Here is a 23,537-nt window from a genome sequence, read left to right on the forward strand (position 1 = left end):
GCTGGCTTGTACTTCTGATTTGTACTTGTGCAAAGACAGCAGAGGTCCAATTTTGTGTTCTGTTTAATACATTTAAACTAATTGAGTGGTAAGGGAGTACTTGACCCAAATGACTATCTCACCCATGAAACAATATCATTCCTTTGCCTTGAGATTCTTGGGTTGTTTTTGTAGTGTGCTTTGGATCATTGTGCATTTGCACTGTGGAGAGCTCTCTGATCAGTTTTGTAGCATTTGTCTGAATCTGGGCAGAGAGTGTAACTCTGTACACGTCACTATTCATCCTGCAGCTTCTATAAGCAGTCAAAGTATCAGTGAACACAAGTAAACCAGTTATAGTGCTATTTGTATAAACTATACTGCCAAAAGCATTCAGTCACCCATCCAAATCATTGAATTCAGGTGTTTAAATCAATTGTATGGCCACAGGTTTATAAATTTCGCCACCTATTCATGCAGACTGCATTTATGAAAGAATGGGTCATCCTCAGGGGCTCAGTGAGTTCCAGGGTGGTCCTGTCATAGGATGCTATCTGTGCAACAAGTCCAGTCGTGAAATGTCCTTGCTGCTAAATATTCCACAGTCAGCTGTTAGTGGTGTTACAACAAAGTGGAAACGACTGGAAATGACAGCAACTCTACTATGAAGTGGTAGGACATGTAAAATCACAGAGTGGGTTCCGTGGATGCTGAGGCTTATAGAGCACAGACGTTGCCAATTTTCTGACGAATCAACCGCTATAGTCCTCCAAACTTCATTTGACCTTTAGATTAAGTCAAGAACAGTGCAGCCAGACCTTCATACAATGGGTTTTCATGACCAGGCAGCTGACCAAGCTGCCTTCATGACCAAGCTTTACATCACAAAGCACAACAAACCGTCAGATTCAGTAGTATAAAGCACACACTGGACTCTAGAGCATAGACGATTCATGCTTATCCATATGGCAATCTGATGAATGATTCTGGATTTGGTGGATGTCAGGAGAACGGTACTTGTCTGGCTACATTGTGCCAAGTCTAAAGTTTGGTAGAGGGGAGATTATAGAGTTTCCCATAAACACTACTAAACCTGTGGAAAGGCTTCCCAGAAGAGCTGAAGCTGTTATAGCTGCAATGGTGGGTTGACATCACATTAAAACCTATTGATTAAGAATGGAATGTCACTCAAGTTCATATGTGTGTGAAGGAAGACAAGCATTTTTTTTTTTTTTTGCAATGTAGTATTTAAGGTATCTTTATATGCACATGCCATAACATTCCCACCATGTTTGAAGGTAATGTGGTATTCTGTATCATTCTTGTACAAGTTCATCTTGTTTTCATCTGTTCATAGAATTTCCCAGAACTGTGAAGGCTCTTTTAGATGTTTTCTGCCAAAGTCTAATCTGTAACAAGTAGTTTTCACCTCATGATAAACTTTCTGCATTTTTCATTCCTGAAAGCCTCTTTTGATTGTAAATTAGAACAATATGTCTGCCTCCTCATAAGTGTGCTGACTTGGTTAGATGTTGTGAAGTTGTTTTTGTTAACCATCGAAATAATTCTGCCCTCATGCACTTTAGCTTCTTTAACATCTTCTGTGGTCTTTCAGACATTTTTACTTAGCTGGTCAGTGTATTTGTTCTTTTTAACAGTGCAACAGATTATTGATTTGGGGCTACTACTGATGTTTCTGCTGTGTATGTGATAGCTTTATTTTGTTTTTTTCAGCCAAATGAAAACCTCTTTCAGTTGAACTGCCCTTTATTTCGGTCTCGTATTTAGTTACCTATAAATGGAAATTCATCCCTTCATCTATACGCTTCATTTGTTGTGAAGTAAAAAGTAAAAGTCCTCAGCCGCCATGAAACTGATTGACAGCCTCAATATAGCAGCTCAATAATTCTGGAGCCTCTGAAAATTGAGGGGGAGGACTAACATGTGTAAATTCCTGTAATTCCTAAACAGTTAATCCAAAACTTTTGCTAAACCCCTTGAATTAAAGGGTGAAAGTAGTGATTTGTATGTGTGGAAGTATACACTCTAATCGGAAAAAGCATCTGGACTGATGAGTTTCTTAAAACTCAAACTCAAAGTAGTCCAGACACTTTTTTTTGCCCACCTCCTTAGACTACAATGACCTGGATGACTGAGAACCTTCACAGATATACGCTCTAATACTATAAAGCATTACTTTATAATAGTATTATAACGCTATAATGGCATTGAGTGTGGTTAACAAGTTTCAGCATAATAGTTTGACACACCTTGGCTTGAATGGTGAAGTCACTGTGTAGTGCAATTTTTAATCAAGCCACTAGGTGGCACGTGGCGCTCCAGATCCCACAGTGTCACTGCACGTGCTGCCGTGCGTGGGGGGAAAAGCCGGAGCCGCGCCGTTAAAGGTTGTTGTTTTGGTTGTGATTCTCCAGAGCCCGCCCCCTGCTTTCTGATAGGCGCTGCGGTATGATTGGCGTGCGCGCGCTCAATTGTCACCGCGTCAACACGCTGAGGGGGCGTGGCTCGCATTGGTAATTATAACTCTGATTGTGTTCGGACACATGCAGCCGTCCCCGTGACGTTGAAAAGTTGAGTCAAAGCGCACGTAGTCGCTTCGTCGGAGTAAATAAGAGTTGTGTTTTTGAGCAGAGCAGGCAGTTTCACAAGTTGTCTAACATGACGGCGGTTAACCCAATGTTTTTCGAGGACAGGAGCGACGTGCCGGACCTGCTCAGGTCCTTGGCCGACTGTCCCTTCTCCTTCCCGGCCTTTGATGACAGCGGTAAGCATGTTTTAAAAATAACTTTATAACTGTTTTTGCATCTTTTTATGGGAGCTGCTTTTGCTAGCGTGCAGTCTGTAGTTGGCAGACTTATTTAAGTAGCATATGGTGGTGTGTAGTTACATTCGTGGAAACGCTAAGTACGTTTTTACTATATTTCATTACTTTATGTGACTTTCCCACATAGAAATTTGACATAGAGGCCTATGAATATTAGGGATTAAACTATGACACTGATTGTAAAATGAGTATAATTAATTAGTTACATTATTTTTAAGGTTTATGATTTAATATTGTCCTGTGACAGTTGCTATGTTGCCATTTTATTAGAGTCTGACATAAAAGTAATGCAGCAGCCCTGCAATTCTTCATGGTATCTTCATCTTATTTATCTTGCTTTCAGTGATACACATGAAGTGGTTTTATACATAAAGCTAATGAAGTGACTTCTGTTATTTTGACTGTTAAAACTGACTAGTGTTTGTATTACATCTCAGCATTGAACTAAGTACTTAATCCAGCTCTAGTGTAAAGTTATTTTACTAACAGACACTTTAAACCCTTCTGTATGGGAAACTATAGAAGTAAAACCACCCTCACAGCCGTGAGGTGTATTGTGTCAGTAGACTGTCTATGCTGTTTCTCCGTGTAGCCTGAAACTGATGCAACAACACTGAAACAGTCCTCACTCGGAGTTTCATCATTTCATTAGCTTCTTTATGCACTCTGCTTATGTTATGCACACTTTCTAGCTTACTTTCTGTTAAAAATAAATAAATTCTTCGGTTTATTTTTCATTAGAAGTTGCTAGTGCAATGACATAGGAAATGTGAGAGGGAGTGACATGCAGGGCATGCAAGAAAGACTGCCAGCTGAAACTGAACTAAATGTGTTGGGGTTGTGTTACTTCACCTGTGCTCTGATGTCTCCTTAAGCGTTTGATGGCACTTATGTGGGTACAACACCTAACTGCTCTAGTATCACTAAAGTTGGTCACAGTGAGGTTTCGAATATACCTTGACCTGTTAAAAAATAAATAGATAAATAAATCTTAGTATGCAGTCCCCATCTTCTCATGACTAATGAGAGAGTTTGTTCATCTCCATAGACAACCAGACAGCTAGCTCAAAGGCACAGTGTCAGATTTGGGTCAAACAACTTGCAGTAAAGCTGTGGCTAATGATGCATAGGAAATAAAACCACTCTGGAGTTTGATTTCCTTCATAAAGACCAGTCTGTATCATCCAGCCCCTGAAATCAGAGTTGTGCTGTATTAGCAGATTTACAGCAAATATTTAGCTGTGTGTCATAAGTGTATGTTATACATTGTATGTAAAATCTATGATGACCTAGAGTTGACCTTCGGGGGCCACTTTAAGTAAATGTGGTTACATCTGAAAGGAACTCTGCGGTAAAAGAAATAAAACTCAAATAAAGCAAAATGAGTCGGCTAGTAGAAGCAAATCATGTGCCAGTAAAGTTTGTAATATGTTTAGTAGTTTGTAAGTATGTTTCTAGTCATGCAAAAATAACAAAAATCCAAAATTATTTATGTAAAAAACAAAACAAAACCAGGTTTTGCAGTAGTCTGAGAGTTAGCTTAGCAAACCTGAAATAATAATAACAACATAGATTTGTATAGGGTCTTTCAAGAAAGCCAAGGATGCCTTTCAGTAGAGTAGATAGAGGTTAAAAAATGCAGCATTATAGAAACTTGTTTTGCTCTCATGGTCTTTCACCATGCTAACTACATATTATTATATTGTGATTATTATATTATTATCTTAAGCTAATAAATTATTCTATGCACATTTACCTACATGATGCTGGTATACAGATAAAGAAATTGTACAAAGTTGTAATAGCACTACCCTTTGCATCCCTGATACCCTGGCATACAATATTTGGTTTTAGATTTACATGTTTGTGACACCAGAAAAAATCCCACAGACATGCAAAGTAATTATAGTGTTAGAAACTCAAATATAAATATTGCCTTTTATTATCTTGTAGTATTGACAACCAATGCTGACTCACTAGTACATAATATGCTGGCCCTGTGATGTGCAGTGTCTTCGCAGGACACTTCAGTGGCAGATTATTGTGTTATTGTTATTGTGTTTACTGTGGTTGAGGCCTTAATATTTCTGTAATTTCCCCTGTAAAGCATGTAGAAAACATCACCATCAATTTTTAATTCAGTTATTTCTTCCTCATCTCAGTGTGCATACAACGTTCCCTCTGTTCACATGTGTTGAACAACAGCAGACTCCTGTCTCAGCTGTTTCAAGAGTGTAAATTTAATCAGTTTAAACAGACAGCAGAGGGCACTGATAAGTGTTTATTGTTCTCTGGTTTGCTCTGTAGACACAGCAGACTCCAGCCAGGACCAGTTCTTGTTTTGTATTTTTTCCAGTGAGCTGCAGGACCTAGAATGAAAACTTTGTATTGTGTGAACCGAAAGCATAACAAATGATTTAACAGTTAATTTCCAATATTGAAACATGCTTCCTACTCCCCCTTCTTCTTCTTCTTCTTATTGTTTCAGTTTGACCTTTATCATCCTTGAAATGCGATACAAAATGTTGCACATGTGCTCACTAGTATTCGTGGCCACAGAAACCTTAATAAAAACCCTGGTCTCATGTGTCCCTGTCTAACTTTGTACGTGGACAGAGTGTTAGGACACCAGTCTTTTGGTGTGCGGTTTCAGTGTTCAGTCTGTAGAAGCTCGTGGCACTTGTGCAGAACTTGGAGGGGGGAGAGAGAAAAAATGAACTTCACTGCGGCTGAACATCGTGTTCCTGAAACAAAACAATATTCGAGACAAGGTCGTGCGCGCTCCGTCGCGCGGAAACACGCACGTCACTTTTTTGTGGCAGTGAGGGTTTATTTTTTAGACTAATTATTATTATTCGGTGCAGTTAAACACGGTGAATGTGCTCATTAGAGAGGACCTGGAAGCTGGTGCGTGTAGAGTTAAAGCGTATCTAGGGAAATATGTGATAGACGTTATAGATTATACCTCGCGTGCACTATTAAATCAATATAAAATAAAAACACTGTCGTACGCGTGCCCGCTTCAACCAGCTCGCATTGGCTTGCACGTGCAGAGAATCTTTAAGCCACGCCCATCGACAGAGTGTGCTTTCACGTGAGTCGGGTGCGGGCGGGGCGCACGTGTTTGGCCACGAGTATCACGCTCAGAAAACAAGCGACTGCACGAGCTCACAACGTGTTTATGTGGGTGTGGGTATTTGTGCTATGACAAGCAGTTCTTGCCGTGAAAGTGTGAGTACCTCGTGCCTCTAACGCCTTCTAATAAAGATGTTAATATGATGACTGCACGAGGCCGAGTGTTGCATTCACGTTGCGCTTATAGGGTCTGGGTTTTTTTCCTTCTATGTAAAGCCATGATTCCCTTGTGTGTTTGTGGCCAATGACCAAACGTAGAGCTGCCACAGATTAGAGTCAAAATGAAGCTGCAGTAATATATTCATATATGAAGTACTGACAGCCAATCAGCTGCTACTATTGCGTGAAAGAGGCGTGGCACGGAACTCCTGAATATCCAACGAGCGCGCTCCGTGGGTAAGGATAAGAAGAGGCTTGGTGTGGTGTTGTTTTTGACTCTAGAAAGCTGCATTTTCGGCTTAAAAGGCTCAAAATCAGCGATAGTGTCGAGTCCAGCGGCTAAACGCGGTTCTTGTGTTCCTGTTTTTCGGACGCAGCTCTCGGTAAAAGAAAGCAGCGTCGCCTCGGTCTACTCGGAGCTCGGCACGGAACAATGCCTGGCGAAGCCGCGATGGCAACGGAGCTCGAGCCCAGCGGTAATACCGCTACAGCGTCACCCCAGAAGTCTTTTCCTTTTGTTTTAAAGAAAATTATGGACATACCTCCCCCGAACATCCTGGAGGAAGGAGAAGACGGTAAGCATTATTAATTATTATAAATAATAATAATAATAAATTAAAATTAAAATTAAAATGCTGCCCAGTTTTCCAGCTTGTAAATGAACCACGAGTATATAGGTTTTAAGGCTGGGTAGTAATCAGCGTCTGGGGTTTCGCCTAAAACGTGTGGTTGTGGTTTTGGCTCACATGCCCTCTGTTGCGTGGAGCAAACGATGAAGAACAAAAAGTTCCTGCTCCTCTGCGCTGAAAATAAAGGAGCTAAACCAGGCTGGAAACAGTCAGGACAGAGCGGACTCCCTGGGGTTTCACAGCCCGAGCTACTTTTCTTTGGTCCTGGCTGATGGTGATGGTGTTTTCTGACTATCTTCTTTCATTTTAGCATCTACTCCCTCTCTCTGCCTCAGTCTGTCAGACCGCTTGTAGGGCTTCTTGGATGTAGCCCGCCTTTGTTTATCCACTTGTTTGTCAGGTGTCACATCACCACCACCCCTTTCCACCCAGCCTCTTCTCATTCATAATTTCACTTTCCTACCGTGTCTCCTGAATAATGTTGTACCATGCTGCATTTTGGTATCCATTCAACACCCAAGTAAATACAGGTCCAGTATCGCCAATAGCGATACTTACAAAGGCAACTTGTGTAGCAGAGAGTAGTGTGTCATTACTCATGAGGTCATCACCAATTTGCAACACATTTTAATGACTGGGATTTTTTTGTAATTAATACATGCCTTTCAACTTTTCATGTTTGTTAAAACTGTTTTTTTTTAGACCTTGAATGTTACATATATATTTTGCTTATTTTTTTTTTGTTTCCAAAAAATAATAAACTCAGTGGGTTATATACTGAACTTAGGATTGATACTTTGTTTCGATCCTCTATCTTGTTGATACTGTTGTCCTTTAGATTGATACACCCTCTACTACTGAATAATATTTGGACAAGGGAACTGTTCATTTTCAGCAAGCAGCCATTAATTTCACTTTTCTTTTTATGCTTTATGTCTTTAATGTAGAAATAGAGAAGGAGAAGTTGTGCTCATCTGAAGATGTGGATGGAGGAGGGGCTGTGGCAACCAATGCTGGTGGAGGCTCCAGAGGAGGTGGTGGTGGAAGTGGGGGCAGTGGAGGGGTATCAGCCTCCCTGACCCCAGCCATTTGGGAGAAGACCATTCCGTATGATGGGGAGACATTCCACTTGGAGTACATGGACTTGGATGAGTTCCTCCTGGAGAACGGTATCCCTGTGACCCTGGAGGAGGAGGAGCTGCAGAAGACACTGACAGTTGAAGACAAAGGCAAAGGCATTCCCAAGGCTATTGCAGGAGCTACCACCACCACTCCTACTCCTACTACTACTGAAACAGCTACTCCCACTACTCCTGTTACTGCAGACTCATCATCTCCCCCCTCTGCCTCCATGGCTACCCCAGATCCAGAGGAACCTGTGACAGTCACCACGTTACAACCGGCTAAGCTAGAAGAAGAAGAAGAAGAAGGAGAAGAAGAGGAAGAGGAAGAGCAAAAAGAGGAATCTTTGCCTGAGGAGGCAACGCCAAAAGCAGAAGTAAAGAAAGCAGGTGAGCAGATTTACTGCATGTGTTAAACATTAACACCCGATGAAAACTTATTTCCTCTCAGTTATGCAGCTCTAGTTTTATTTAGTTTGGTCTAAGAATGTCAATGCTGGCATGGTTACCTAAGTCATAATGATTAATAAATGTTACCAAATCTGGCCAAACAAGCTCTGTGACAGACTGGTGACCAGTCCCAGGTTTAGCCTGCCTCTCACCTCATGACAACCGGGATAGGCTGGATTAAATAAGGAATATCGTCAACTTTATAAAATGCGGTATGTCAGAACATTTGGCAGTAGGACATACCTTATACAGATTTTGTTGCTTGCCCAGCTATTTCTGTGCATTATTACTCTGCTAAAGTGATGCGGTGAAAGGCAGATCTTTGCATATAATTTTCATCTAGGTCTTCAATGCTAATATAGTCAAATAATTTCACTGCAGGCAGTTTAGTCACATGTTAACAAACTGACACAGAAGCAGTGATGGAAATATTTTTTAAATGTATTTTTGGGAGGTGTCCAACTTAGACACCTTTCATTTGAGCTGCACAGAAACTTTTAAAGCCTTTTTTCCAGTGTGGCATGTAGTGAACTTATTTGTTTTACTACGTTTTATAATTGTTTTATGTAGGTATGGTTATTATTCCCACAAAGACTTGTGCTTCTTTTGTATAACCCTCAGTTTGTTCGTTTGTTTTTTTAAAAATGAGTGTTTGCAATGATAAAATGTCTTTGTGGGATCAGCGGCTGAGAGCAACGAAGCCTACATAGCTCCCTAAAAGGTTTCACAGTAGTGGTGTGAAGTCTGGCCACCTGGTTCATTGCCATTTACCTGTCTTGTGTCCAAGCTTACTTTTTCCCCTGCTGGACTCTGCAGAACGTAACACGCCCTCCCCGATCGACCCAGACGCCATTGAGGTGGACATTAATTTCCAGCCAGATCCCACAGACCTGGTCCTGTCCAGCGTGCCCGGGGGTGAGCTGTTCAACCCTCGCAAGCACAGGTTCTCCCAGGAGGAGCTGAAGCCGCAGCCGATGATCAAGAAGGCCAAGAAGGTTTTTGTTCCCGATGAGCAGAAGGTCAGTGGAATCAAATTTTCTTCTTCCCAAACTGCAGTTCAGATCAGTTCACTCCAGTCTGAAAAAACACTGTTGTAAAAACTAGTTAATATATGTCATACAGATTAAGTATGACATATATTTAGAAAATTTCCACTCTTTTCATCTTGTTCAGTTGTCAGAAAAATGCATTTATCAAAATTGGGTTTGAGGATGTTTAAGCTCCAACTCCATCAGCTAGTTTGTGTTTCTATGTGATTACATTAGTCCAATAAAACATTCGAATTGAGCTGATGATCTCCTCAATCCAATCCCTTCTTTTATGTGGGCAGGTTTAACTCTTCTTTCTGTCCCTTTTCATTCCTCTAGGATGAGAAGTACTGGTCGAGAAGAAAGAAGAACAATCTGGCAGCGAAGCGTTCCCGTGATGCACGCCGCCTTAAGGAGAACCAGATCACCGTGCGTGCATCCTTCCTGGAGCGTGAAAATGCTGCTCTGAGGCAGCAAGTGGCTGAGATGCGGAAGGACTGCGGTCGCTGTAAGAACGTCCTGGCTCGATACGAAGCAAAGTACGGCCCACTGTAAAAAATAAATAAATAACAGAAAAAAGGAAAAATAGAAAACTCACAATAAAACCCATGACGAGACAAAAGCAGAACTCCCTTCCCCGCAAATTTCAACACAGATATAAACACCTAAGGAATCTAAATTTGCACTGTTGTCTTTGCTGACCTCCAGTCACTGTGTTCTGCTCCAGTTTCTATGCTGGAGTTTTGGATCCACACTGGCAGGCAGTGAGGCATGATGGGAGCGGTGGTCACAGGAAGGCCTGTGGAGAGCGCCTGGCTCCTACACTCGGAGAGGAAGTGGACTGTTCTGGATTCTCCCATGGTCAAACATGGAAAATATGGTCGTCTCGAGAAAAGTTCAAAGAGAGTCAAGCGACATGAAAAGAGCGGGTCGGTTAGAAAGAATCGCACACTTTCAAATTCGATACAGCAGTTTCCGTCAGAGCGCAGCACACCTTAATGGGCCAAAGCACGAGTAGCGTCCGTCAGAAGTTGCATATTTAGAAAGGTGCACATATGCACTCCTCCTGTTTTCCTTGTGTTGCACTTAATTAGGAGGCTCAGAAGAAGAATAATATTTAGTGAAGTTGCGCAGTGTAGGAGAGGAACAGATGAAAAATGAGCCGGAGTCAGGTTCAAGGTGGTACTTCCTGTCTGGAGAGGGTAAGAGGAGGGAGACCTCAGGAAAGGTGTGGTCCAGTCAGAGTTCTTCCGTCACACAAGCACTCCTCTGCACACTGTTTAAAAACAACTGTTATGTATATATAATCATCTCTCTGCACCATTTTTCTAGTCTATAATCCATTTTGCACTTTTTCATTAAAAAACAGAAAAGAAAACACACACATGGTGTGTGGAGATTAAGCTGGTAGCAGCTGTCTACTTTATTAACAATGATCACAGTGGAAGCTGTTTTAATGGTAGCATACTAATGAAAATGCAAAGTAGGTCTAAAGTTTAAAGCTTCTGTGATTTTTAACATCTTTTTTTCTACTAAGATCAGCTTCCAGAGACTCAAAGATTCAGTGAAGGAGCAGATTGTTTTATATATGGGGAAAGAGTAGTAGTTTCTATCTGTGGGTTACTGTTAAAGGCATGCTGTGCATTTGATCTCCCAGGCCTTTGATTGTAGAGGGGTATGTTCACATGTACAGTACTATGCATGTGTCTTGTGCCACCCTTCATTCCCTAAAATTTTGCTCATAAAGTGGGATATAGATGCAGGATTTTATTGACATACATGGAAATACAGTGTCTAAGACAAACACAGAGTTTGTATTATTCTAACCAGCTTGAAAGTTGATATTTGGAAGGTTCACCTTATTCTTCAACCCTTCCTGATCTCTCTTTGGCAGCTTTCTTCTCATTTCGTTAAGTCATCTTCAGGAATAGTTCTCCAGGAAATTTTAAGCTCTTCTTTGGATGTTTCTGCTTTTCTGTCATGTTCTCTGTCAACATGATCCTACACTGCTTCAATAATGCTGAGGTCTGAGCTCTGGGGAGGCCAATCCATGACTGATGTTTTTCTATTCAGGTATGCTTTCACTGCGTTGTTTGAGATGCCATTCTGAAAAATAAAGCTGTTTCCAATTATGACACTTTCCACATAGTATTGTATGATGACTCAAAATCTAACAGTACTTTTCTGCCTTCATAATTTCATCAATAGTAACAAGATCTGAAAACTGTTTAATGCCCATCAAACTGTTACTTTTGATCTTTTGCGTAGATTCAACAAAAAATTAAAACAAGTATGTGTTTTGTGACAACTGCTAGTAACAAAAATACAATTTAAAATCTTTCTTTGGAATAGTGAAAAAGTGTAAAAAAACAAAACAAAAAAACAACAACTTTGAAAGAGCTTTTTAGAAATCCTGGAGAACTATTGCTCAATACTACTTTAAACAATAACAAAATGTGGCTCCTTGAAAGCAAAATATAAAGAAATGAGGGGTGGGTTAAAGAGTTTTTCACAGCGCTGTTGGGATGTTTATTTACTGCACACTGCAGTTAGTGTGCTAGAGTCACTGCCTGCCTAACGGTGTCGAGAGGACTGGATTGATTGGTTGCTTTTTGTTTTTTATCTTAAGCAGGCTCAAAGTCGGCTGTTTCTGAACCTTGTAAATATGTCTCCTGGTCTTTATTTTGCTAAGACGGGGACTCTGTGTCTTTATTAACCCTACAATATTCCTTATATTTGCCAAATAGTTGAATGAGTGCTGTATTTATTCTTGGGTAATGATGGATTTGTTGATTGTGATGTACAAACAATAATTTTATTTCTCCTTAGGAACAATACCTATATAATGAAACCAATGACAAAGCAGGGAATTCAAAGGGTAAACTGTGCTTTTGGATGTTTGTTTTAAAAACAGGTTTATATAGTAATGTGGGCTTTATTTTTTGGGTTGGGGGGGGGGGGGGGGGTGTTGTGTTGTGAACACACAAAAGACAGGGTGCACTTTCCTTTACCTCGTCCAACACTTGCTACTGTGAAAGGTAAAACATGGAGCACGGCTACAAAGTGTTGGTTGAAGCAAAGAACACGTACAAAGCAGCTTAGTTCCATTTGGCAAAACCTTAAATCCGACTTTATAAACTGAGTTCTTTCCGCCAAAGCTTCTGAGTGTGAATCTTAATTAGTAAATATGTTGCAGACTGTTATGGGACTCTGTATCTCAAACTTTTAAATTTTTTTTTAAACTTTTATCAGCCAGCTTGTGCTCATAATCCTGGAAAGAAAATAAATGTGGCAATAATACTCTGTTATGTAATGCTAGTTTGATTTCAGTAGTGATGTTGTATGTATACTTACTATGATGTACTAAATAGAAATGCCCCAAAGTCATTCGTGCTTCCAGTTCTCACTTCTCTGTAGTCCGGGATCTTAATGCATGAAACCCAGTGAACCTGTCTGTCTCTCTGTTCCTTGTTTGTTTGTTTTTTTTTTTAAAAAGAAAAAAAGTTTTATACCAAGTGTACTTATGTCTGTAAACCATTACTGAAAATTAGAGCTCTTTGGTTTTTTTGGGGGGGTGACGTAGGCTGATGGTGTGTTGTGCAGAACAGTTAAAAAAAAAACAAAAAAGCAGAGCATCTTTGCTGTGATGTCCTTTTGTTTATGACAGCACCGCCTTTCCTTGTGCAGCCAGCGCTTGACCTTGTGGTGAAAACAGCTGAAAGCAGCATCTTTTAATCACTGTGGATTATTATTATATTTTTTTTTAAAAATTTGCTATAGATTGATCTATATCTGGATACACAGGAATCAGATGGTGCTTTTTTTTTTTTTTTTCTTGATTGCTAATGTGATCATTTATGTTTCCTGATAGTGTATTGTAACAGCTGGTTCTTGGGGTTTTTTTCTGTCACATCGACTGCACTGAGCTTTAGACATCAGTCTAGCTGATGGATGCAAACTTGGACATTTAAAATGAAAAAACTGGTACTGGCCAAGAGAGGTTTTTAGAAGCCAATAAAATCAAGATCATATTTTGTATAGTGATGCATAAAGTATGTAGCAGTTTCTGTTTGATGTGAAGTTCCTTATGAAATCATTTTTCTTTTTAAAGAGGTTGGAGTTTTTCCCCAATTCTCTGCATGCAGACCTGCAGTTATGACTTTTGGATGTAGGCGCGTCTTCTGCCACCTACTGACAAAAAATGGCTCCTGCACTTCTAAAACCCTTTGTGCCACTTTTGGGTAACATTTAAGGAAAACTAGAATCCTGGAAATGCACAAATAATTGACAGAGAACATCTGGCACAAGTGTGCGTGCGCACAGGTGTTTGTAGGTGTGCTCAGAGCAGCACGACTAGATCTCCAGTCTAAACCTCAGTTTTAAGGTTATTGCTTGAAACTCTTGACACTGGTTTGAGATGCTTCGCATCAACATCACCGTGCCCTTGTTTACTTATTTGAAGTAGCTCCCGGAAAACCATTTTAAATCTCTTTCTGGAAACATTTTTAAAGACTTGTGGTGTTTTTGGCTTTCTGTTCTGATTTTTATATAAATGTGGGGTTTTTTTTCTCATTTTTGTATTGTCCCTATCATGTATTGGATACATGCAACTGCAGAATCGTGTCCTAATTGTATCTTGTATTATGCATATGAAATAAATTTGGAGTTTTACCGACACGTGGGCTTGTCTTTTTGACCTTGCCTGATTTGCTGACCAACTGCGGCGGCTGTGTGACAAACGTCGGGTAACACAAGGAGCTGGTGGATAAATGAAGGCATCGTCCTCATCCTTGATGCGCTTGCACACACACACACACAAACACAATCCCCCTGCGTGCACATCTTTTTTTCCCCCCTTTTTATTGTCCCTCCATTACCTCTCTCCTGCTGCTCATCAGTATTCCAGCAGAGTAGGAGATGTTGCGTAATGATCACATCGACAGACAGGGGAGCAGAATTGCGTAACACATAGGCAGCCTCTAAAGACCAGAGGGATGGGTGTGTGTGTGTGGAAGATGGAGCAAAGACGGCGAGGAAGCAGGAGGTGGAGACAAGCAGTGGAAAGGATCAGGTAGTGGTAAAGATGGAGAGTGGGGGAGGGAAGATGGCTAGATGATGAAAAGAGAATGAGGGATGCGGTGCTGAGGATGCAGAGCTATGCATGTTGTCACACCACGACATGAGCAAGCCAACCTTCCAGCTGGCTGTACACAGACACCAGCACGGGGCAGGACAGGCAGACGGAGTGCTAGGTGATGAAATGCAAAGTAATATCTGCTGGGATGGGTCCAGCTGAGGTGGGCTGGTGAGCAAGCTGGCTGCTCACCATTTGAGAATTTCATCCCTGCTTTGAATTATTGATCAAACATCACTCGAATCTGTTTACCGCAATCAGAGCAATGAGCTGCTCCAGGACTCTCACGCACGAACCGAGGGTGTGAACCCACACAGAGACCACAAAGGAGGAGGACTCACCCCCGCACTCTCACGCACAAATGAGGACGACACAATCAGCTTAATTTTTCCATGCTTATAATTTTTTTGCCAATCTGTTTTTATTACAAACTTAAAAAAGAATCTCATACAATAAGAAACTGCAGTAGTAACTCCCCATTCCCGAGGGGGCAGCACAGAAAACAGGTCATTGCATCTCAGTAGTGAAATATTCATTATACATCTACAGGGTGTACAGATCAGATACAAAATAGGAAGAATAATAATAAAATACAGGCAGGAAAGAAAACACTATTTATACATCATCTGAACATTTTATTAGATCCATTTTACTCTTAAATGTTACTGTTTATTCACTTTTTTCTTTTTCTTTTTTTTTTTTACATAGAAAATAAATTTATTTTATGACAATGAAATATCCCAAAGTGCAAAGTAAAACGCAAACATCAATATAAGCAAAACGACATCAGAATACAAAATTCTTGTCTCCATCATCATTCCTGCTCAACCCTGATTTTAGAACAGCCCGCATTCAGGTTTATGGTGCTTCCCCCCTTTATTTACGTCTTTCAAATATCTAAGAGCTGACTCTCCAGCTTGTGTTATTAGGAAATTTAATACCACCATCTCCTCTATGCTGATTTTTTGTTTCAATTTTGGTTTTAATCAGGATGTGAGGGGTACAGAGAAATGTTTCTGACTCAAAGAATCCCTCCAAATGTTTCCACCATTAAAAAAGCCTAACGCCATCTAAACCAGGGTTGACAACAGTTCAGAGCAACATTCATTTCCTTCATCTTTTCCCAAACCGGTTGCTTTCCTATTGAAGAGAGATACTGGAGAGAGGTAGAAACCCCTTGAATCCTTCAGGGTTGTTTAAAAACTTATGGCATTTCATTGAATTGGAGAAGGGTGTGTAAGTAAAGACAGTCTGGGATTATGGCTATAGTATCAGTACCATAAGGATCGGGCTGATGGAGCAAGGGTGGCTCAGTCAAGAAAAAACAAAAAACAAAACGATAAGGATAGAAGGAACATTTTGTTCTTTTTAATATTAGCAGATCTGGGAATTGAAATGCAGATAAATTAAGAGTGTTGGGGAGTTTATAATATACAGAGTGTGTGCTACGTGAAAATAGGACTAATTAATTTCTTTAAATTAAAAAAAAAGAAAAAAAATACATTTTTTTGGTTTAAATGTAATGCCTATGGGGAGGAGTGCTGTCAGACTGCCCTCGGAGCACAGAAAGAGGTGATCAGCCATCTTTTCCTACACAAACCCACTGTAAACATTTCTAACTCCAACTGCAAACTGAAGAATGATTACATTTACCCGTCTTATTAGACATATGGTGTACAAGGTACAATAAACATTCAATACTTTATTCTGTACATCTTTATTTACGTCTCAATTTGCATATATTCATGTTATTTTTCTGAAAAAATAACTTCAGCATGTAAGAAACTAAACAAAGAATCTCAACATAAGAACTTTTTATACACATATTCCTGGACTCTGCATGTCTTATACAAATGTTTAAGTGATCATTTTCAAAAACTAATATAAAAAAAAAAAAATGGTGGAAATAGATTCAAGATCAAAAAGGAAAGAAAAAAAAGCCTTTTCCCTCACAACTGTAACATTTACAGAGGTGTACACTTCACCCACTCATTCCCTCTTAAACAAAAAGAACTAAAGCTTGCTGCATATGACAGTAATGCCACATTGCAAAACCAACGTGAGGACAAGACAAGGGTCCTTCTCGTACAAAAATATCTATAGTCTGAAAAACATTAACAAAATAACAAAAAACTAAACAACCAGCCAACCAAGAGTGAGACTGACTGCATCTCTTTCCCGTTTGTGATGCAAATGTAGCTCATTGGAGTTTCCAAAGCATTTCATGACATCTGAATAAAATGTGCAACAGCCAAACGGAGGGCAAAGGAACGGTTCGGCATCGGGAGCCTGGTAATAAAGTGCTGGACCGCTGGACGTGGACATGTGGAGGTTACCCTTCTCTTTCAGGGACGAACCAACAATGACATCAGGCCCCGCTGTTAAACTGCACCAATACAAACATCAGATCTTTGACAAGCTATCCAGTGACGTGACAGATGCCACAGAAGAACGCTCCTCATTGCATCTCTGTTCGCATCACTGCAGCTGGGAAAAAATAAAAAATAAAATAAAGAGAGCAACCTGAACTGTACGATTCTGGTTTTTCCTTTGCAACAGCCGGAGGAGCAGAGATCGCTGGAGAATTTTAAGAGGACTGAGAGAATAGTGAGCCTTTGGCTTCAATACCATTTAAGCCCATCAGAAACGTGCTCTGGGTGTTAAAGTGTTGCTTTCTAAGCCAGTACACCCTGAATGGCACAGGGGGCAACAGAACCCTCTAGCTGCTTCTCTCTCTTCCTGTCTCCCTCCCTCCCTCCTGTCCATGCAGAGGAAAGCCTCTCCTTCATAGTCAAAGTCATGCTAAGCCATTTATCACAATCCCTAACGCTGAGCTGCTGCTGCATTCCCCCCCACCACCACCACTCTCACCTCTCATCCTTCCCCGCCTGTTCACCTTCATCTGCTGCTGACTGGTGTATGTTTGAATACGTGTGAAACCATAATTTGCATCTTTATGTGCACAACTGGCCTAATCAGCACATGGTTATCGCCTTAAAATTCAAAAGATTCATTTGTTTTCACATTCATAAAAAGGTACCCCCCCACCCCCAAATCCATTTTGCCGACCTTCACAGCTGCAGTTTCCCTTGACAGGTACAATACATTCAACTACATTACTCTTAACGCCTCGATTCTCCCCTTAGCTGCCCTTGCTTCATTGAAACCCCGGTCACGTGCCCATTCCAGCTGATGATAACCTGCTTTCAACATGCGTCCACCAACAAGACTTGAAATATGCCCGTGCGTCAGGTTGTTTCAAAGGTAACAGGGCTTCACTGTGCAAGCAACGAGTCTCTCAATCACTCTGAACCACGACCAAACAGAAGCGAACTATACGCACAGAGAGCAGAGCCCCTCCACCAACCCCACCCCGTATTTGTGGCAAGTAGGGCAGAGCAGATTGCAGAGCAAAGTGCTGAGTTTTCCACAGCCGTCGTTCCCTGCAGGACTTGGCAAAGTCCTTTTTCACAGCATGACAGTGCAGTGCAAAATGGAGCTATACTAGAGTCCACTAGACTACAAGTCCCAAAAAACAAGAAGAAAAAAGGAAAAAACTCACATTAGCATTCATTGCAAAATCATAAACATGAAATTGGAGACGGCAAAAAGGTGGACAAAAAAAAGAAGCACCCATTCCAAGCCAACACAAATAACAAATAACAAATAACGAGTGACAGCAATGGACACAGGAAGTTGGAGCAGGGTGGGGTTTGGGGCGGGTTATAGAGATACCAAACAAATCACACTAAATATTTAGTGGACATTTTAAATCTTTGTAGTAAAACTAATTCTTAACACGCATTAGTATTAGAACAATTTGTTAGAAAAACTGAAAATATCAGGAGGGTCATTGCTGTACACCCAACTGCTCCTGCAACAATTCTTATTACAAATGAAGGCTTAGTTGGCCAGCACGACAGGCTGGAAAGACTGGCTGGGATATTGCAGGTTGTAGCTTCCTAAACCCTCAACAAATGGTGGCTTCTCCATGTAAGAGATCCCTCCACTGCTGCCAATGATGCCCACGCTCTGGGCAGGAGGGCTGGAGAACGGATCAAAGGGTGGGTGGGTGTTGATAGTGTGCGAGGGCTGGAAAGGGCTGGTAAGAGGCTGAATGGGCTGGGTGTCTGCATCAAAGTAAAGAGGGCCTGGAGATCCTGGGTAGACAAACTCTTTGGCGTTGGGGGAGAGCTGGCTGTGGATGGGACCCCCGAGGGAGTGCAAGGAGAGAGAGAGGGGCTTGTGCTTAAGCAGCTCTGGTGCTGAGATGGTGGTAGGAGAGCGGGAGAGTATCCTCTGGGATGGTGGTACGATGACACCAGAGCCTGCGGACCCTGACCCGGCCCCACTGCACTTCTTCATTTTGGTGGAGCCGAATTTGGTGGCGGCGAAGCTGGCAGTGGTGAAGGTGATTGGTTGTGGACGGGCAGCAGGAAGAGCAGCAGGTGGCTGCTGAGTGGAGAGGTAGGGCAGACCGCCGCTCGGAGGAGAAGGAGTAGATGTGTTGGAGGAATGGATGCTGGGATCGGTGGGTGTGCTGGAGCTGGGGTAGCTGAAGATTCCAGGGCAGGACTGGGCAGATAGGGGTGTGGGAGAACTGGAGAGGGATGGCATTAAGGAAGGAGATGCCTGACTTCCAACTGGTACAAACACTTGAGCATCTGGATTAAAGCCCAAGCTCTTGGCATCCTCCGTCTCTGCATCTCCTTTGGCCTCTCTGATGACCCCTTCGGTCGGCTCGCTGTCACAACCGAGGCCAGGGGGGGACTCCAGATAGAGCACTTTCACCGCACCCTTCTCTCCAATCTGGTAGGACACCTCATAAGGGTCAATCCACACGCTCAACTCTGCAGGAACATTTGCCCGCACCTCCTCCGTGTCCAGCCCACTTCTTTTGGCAGCCAACTCCACCACAGGGTCCCTCGGTGCACCCAGGTGAATGCAGCGGAAAGCAGAACCCCTGAGCGGGGCCTCGGGGTACCAGTGACCCTCAAAACGAGAAACTAGTATCTTCTCCAGCTCCTCGCCAAACAGGTCGGCTCGTCGACGAGGCAGCTTGTTGTACAGGTAGGACACGATGAAGTTGAGAGCGACCTTCACTTCCAGATGCATGTCTGCACCGGGTTAGTGCCAGTGTGGGAACAAAGTGTTCAAAGGGGATGAGATGAAAGTGAGGCAATGCAGTGGCAACAAATCTTTTTGTCCCCCTCTGGCTTATTGTGCAGTGTTTGATTCTTTTAGTGTCACCATGGTAAAGGCACCTTGAAGGCAGAGGCTGCAAGCTGTTTTGTGTTGGCAGGTCCTCAACTATGAAGACAAGAAGAGAAGAGCAATTTAACTTTGTGTGAAAATGAGGAATTTGTTTTGCTGCTGATCTCTCACAACAGACAGTTGTTGTGGTATTTTTGGAACACAGAAAGACGGGGCTGCAGGGGGATTGTAATCAGAGTATTATTTTATAGTGTGCTTAAAAAAAAAAAAACAACAACCCTGAAGTCTTACATACAAGACAATTACCCACACAAAATACATCACAAGAGAAGAAATTCCTGCCAATTACAAAAAGGAAAAGAAAAAAGAAAAACATGCCAAAATCCTAATGGAGTCACAAGCTTCCAACAACATTGAAAAATGCATAATACATGCACCTGCCAACCAGTGCAAGGCATTGGGATATGGATTCAAATGCATACTGGTATTTATTTTATTTTATTTTATTTGTTAAATAACAGTAGTGATATGAAGTATAACTCCTGCACAATTCTCACTCAGAAGCAGCAATCCTAAAATGTACCCTTTTATATTTCCTGTTTATCAGCCTCAGGATAGATGTAACAGATGCTGTGTGCTTCGTAAATCCTGCATAATCTGAATGCAATTGCATGAAGTGCTTCTTGCTTTAATACACAATCGTACAAGAGTCCACTCGTCACCATGCACATTCCCACTGAGAGCAACATTATATGCATATCATAATACAAAAGGATGTACCGGAGAAGATGTGTAAAATGGAAGGACAGTTAGCCGACTCCATAGAACACGGTTTCCCAGAATGCACTGAATGTGTTCAACACCACCCCATCTCCCTCCCTTCACCTCTCCTCCCCTCCTCCTTCCTACATGCACACAAACAATTCACTCACATTCACTTCCCTGCCAGATGGGGATTCGGAAGCTAAGATTAGAAAAATGCCTCAGATTAAAGGCAATTCTAATGTTGCTACAGATAAAGCTGCACAGCCTGCGCGCAGGGCTGCAGGGGTGACACAAAACCACAGGTCTTGCATTTTTCCCCTTGCATAAAAAAGGGTGACATTGAAGGATAAGATGGGGGCTGTTAGGATGAGCCTATAAGTAGGGGCCCTGTTTTTGCATCATCTGAGGTGCAAATTCCTCACCTTAATAACGAGTTACACTGACAAAGAAAGGACTGCACCGGTCTTTTACCTGAAACAGCCATCATCAGTGTCTCCAAAAACCTTGAGTGCACAAACCTCTAAGCCACCTACTGCATTTCCCACCTCTCTTTTTTTTTTTTTTAAAAAAAAGGGAAGCAAGCAGCAAGATACACAAGATCCAATGTCAAACAATGACATTAGAGAAACAGCTCAGCTGTTGTCTGCAGATGTATGGCTTTCAGAGTGAAATCTGAGGAATACAAACAAGACTCCAATCTTTCCACAGCCACAAGCCCCACCACCTTGAATAACTGAAACATTTGCATTTTCACTGGCAGACTTGATTCTAGTCTTGTTTTCCTTCTCGTCAGGTCATCAGCAGGATCTGGGGTGGTATTTTTTTTGTTTACATGCAGGCATTAGCACAGCGCTGACAGAGTACTGCTAAACATCCACTATATACCAGACAAGCGGCACAGCTACACAATTTGCTATGAAAATAACAAAAACAAAAAAGGGCAGCAGAGGGAGGCCTGCATGCTTGCCTAGAATAAGGATATGAATGTTGCAGGGATTTATACTCGTGTCCCTCACTTACCAACAGAAATTAAACTGTCTGCTACTTTAATTTTCCTTACGTTTGGAATTTTGTGCACATGCGCCTCCTTAAAAAAAGAGACAAACATGGACAAATGTCTTCAATGTTTGCAAGAAAGCATTAAGGTCTACCAGGAGAAAGGATTAGTGACATTTGCGAGTCAAAAGGCAGTGGACCAGAGAGGACATTGGTTTAGCTGATGTGCAAGTGGAGAAGCCTTCCCTGGCAAATTGTCGCTGTAAATTAAATTATAAAGCTAATTAAGTGGTGAGCAGCCTATCGACCAAGTATTTGAGGAACGAAGGCGGCAGCCCTCTCTCTCTCTCTCTCTCGGCATAAACACCCCCGCAAGCACAGCAGAAGGAAAATAAACATGAGCTGAACACACTCCGGGAGGCTCGCTTTAGCTAATCTATAACGGGCTCGGGCAAAACAAAAGCTGTGTCTTTCCAGGGGCTCAACCCTGTGCACCTTCTCTAACGGACAGCTAAAGCTTCTAGAAGAGAAAATAGAAGAACAATAACAGCACCATCCCGCTGTCAACAAATTTATATTTGTTTATACAATTTTTTTACAGTCCTTGCATTATCAGCGACTGTAACATCTAGTCCTTTTTATTGAACATAAAAGCAACCAATTCCGCGCACCGGCTGACGGTTAATTACTCACCTAGCTTCACTGATGTACTAGCTTGTCTTTGTTTTTTTTAAATTCCCTTACGAGGACTCCGATTTCATGTGTCGACTCACTGGTTCAGATGCGAAATAGTTTACATTTTTTTCACTATGATAAATTTTTTTTTTCTCCCCCACTGCTGCCCAAATAATTGAAAGCCTCTCCAAGGTTTCCCCACTTTGTCTTCAGCTGACAGTTTGCATGGAGGGTCCAGTAAACTTTGCTGTTTGACAACCCAGCGTATTTATACAGTGTGACTCGCCCACACCCCCGTGACGGCAGGGACTACTTTCTTCCTATTATTATCTTTTCAACATAGCGGTTCTGACGCTCCTGTCGAAGCATAATGTGCTCCTGTCGCCACTATATTATTATCTGTATTTCATAGGTTTAGTTTATCTAGATTTAAGCTGATAAAAATAAAAGTGACTCCTTAATTTCTGCACAAATAGCATGATGTTGATTAATCAGTTTTCATGAATAGCCAAAAAGCCAAACACCCCAGTGTATAGTCGGGGAGTGCGCTTTTCCAGCTATTAGAACATTATAAATGACCCAGCGCGATCTAGTTTCTATGGCGGAGGGATATTTGTAGTTTCATATGGTGCTGAACAATTTACTAAAAATATAAGCAGTGACAGCAACAGAGTCCTAATTGGCGGAGATAGGGGAGGACCCTCACCTTATTGGACTACAGCCGCTAAAGCGACCAGACTTTCATCAAGGGCTTGTGGGAAATGGTGTTCATGTTGCAGAATTACATGGTTAAGATAGCAGTAAAAATATTGCGCGTTTGTTGTTTTTCTCTTTTTCTTTCTCTTTCTTTTTTAAATTTCATTTAAACAATTATACAGTTATGTATATGTAATATTTTTTCATATAAATTACAAATAAAACCCATAAACCAAAACCAAAAACTCAAAAGAGCAAAAATAAACAAATGAACAAACAAACAAAAAACAAATAAATAAACAAACAAACAATGGGTTTAGTTTAAATCAATATTATTAGCTATATGCTTGTTAACCAAAAAACATTTTCCTCTAGATATCCAATGTCACTGATTTATATATATGTATATATATATATATATATATATATATATATATATATATATATATATATATATATATATATATATATATATAATTTTTTATTCATTTATTTATTTTAAACTTTTTAGCTGGATGTCAAACAACACAAGACTCTTAAGCATATTTATTTAGCAAATTTCGCAATGGTATAAGCATCAGCAGTACGTTAAAGTGTAACTTGAGTAATGATGCTGGTAGAAAAAACTCTGGACTCGTGTTTTTTAACAGATGACTTAAAACACTAAACTCCAATATCACAGGTTTATTTTAAGTTTATAAGAATATAAAA

General features: G+C 41.2%; 2 protein-coding genes across 3 annotated transcripts; one reads left to right on the plus strand and one right to left on the minus strand.

The window, feature by feature from the left end:
* The first annotated feature begins 2,529 nt into the window (after window positions 1-2,529).
* LOC102788256 (thyrotroph embryonic factor) lies at window positions 2,530-14,021 on the plus strand. Of its 2 annotated transcripts, none has more exons than XM_087839642.1 (4): window positions 2,530-2,764; window positions 7,695-8,258; window positions 9,135-9,337; window positions 9,686-14,021. In XM_087839642.1, exons 1-4 carry the CDS (start codon window positions 2,659-2,661, stop codon window positions 9,899-9,901), a joined length of 1,089 nt encoding a protein of 362 aa, XP_087695768.1. In that variant the 5' UTR covers window positions 2,530-2,658; the 3' UTR covers window positions 9,902-14,021. The 2 variants fall into 2 exon arrangements, with proteins under 2 accessions (XP_087695768.1, XP_087695767.1); XM_087839641.1 differs by lacking the exon at window positions 2,530-2,764 and adding an exon at window positions 6,181-6,693.
* Window positions 14,022-14,867: 846 nt separating this feature from the next.
* tob2 (transducer of ERBB2, 2) lies at window positions 14,868-22,378 on the minus strand. The gene is made up of 2 exons (XM_006797980.3): window positions 22,149-22,378; window positions 14,868-19,790 (listed from the first exon to the last, which is right to left on the minus strand). The coding sequence occupies exon 2, from the start codon at window positions 19,593-19,595 to the stop codon at window positions 18,384-18,386; it is 1,212 nt and encodes a 403-aa protein (XP_006798043.2). The 5' UTR covers window positions 19,596-19,790; window positions 22,149-22,378; the 3' UTR covers window positions 14,868-18,383.
* Between the last annotated feature and the right edge of the window lie 1,159 nt (window positions 22,379-23,537).

Source organism: Neolamprologus brichardi, chromosome 4, assembly GCF_056152115.1.
Source record: "Neolamprologus brichardi isolate AB-2024 chromosome 4, ASM5615211v1, whole genome shotgun sequence".
Taxonomy (NCBI): Eukaryota; Metazoa; Chordata; class Actinopteri; order Cichliformes; family Cichlidae; genus Neolamprologus; species Neolamprologus brichardi.

Excerpts from the sequence above, each read along its gene's own strand:
- LOC102788256 (XM_087839641.1), top strand. The coding sequence starts at position 6,552 with ATGCCTGGCGAAGCCGCGATGGCAACGGAGCTCGAGCCCAGCGGTAAT. Across the intron at positions 6,694-7,694 it reads CCTGGAGGAAGGAGAAGACG|AAATAGAGAAGGAGAAGTTG; the intron begins GTAAGCATTATT and ends TCTTTAATGTAG. Across the intron at positions 9,338-9,685 it reads TTGTTCCCGATGAGCAGAAG|GATGAGAAGTACTGGTCGAG; the intron begins GTCAGTGGAATC and ends TCATTCCTCTAG.
- tob2 (XM_006797980.3), bottom strand. The coding sequence starts at position 19,595 with ATGCATCTGGAAGTGAAGGTCGCTCTCAACTTCATCGTGTCCTACCTG.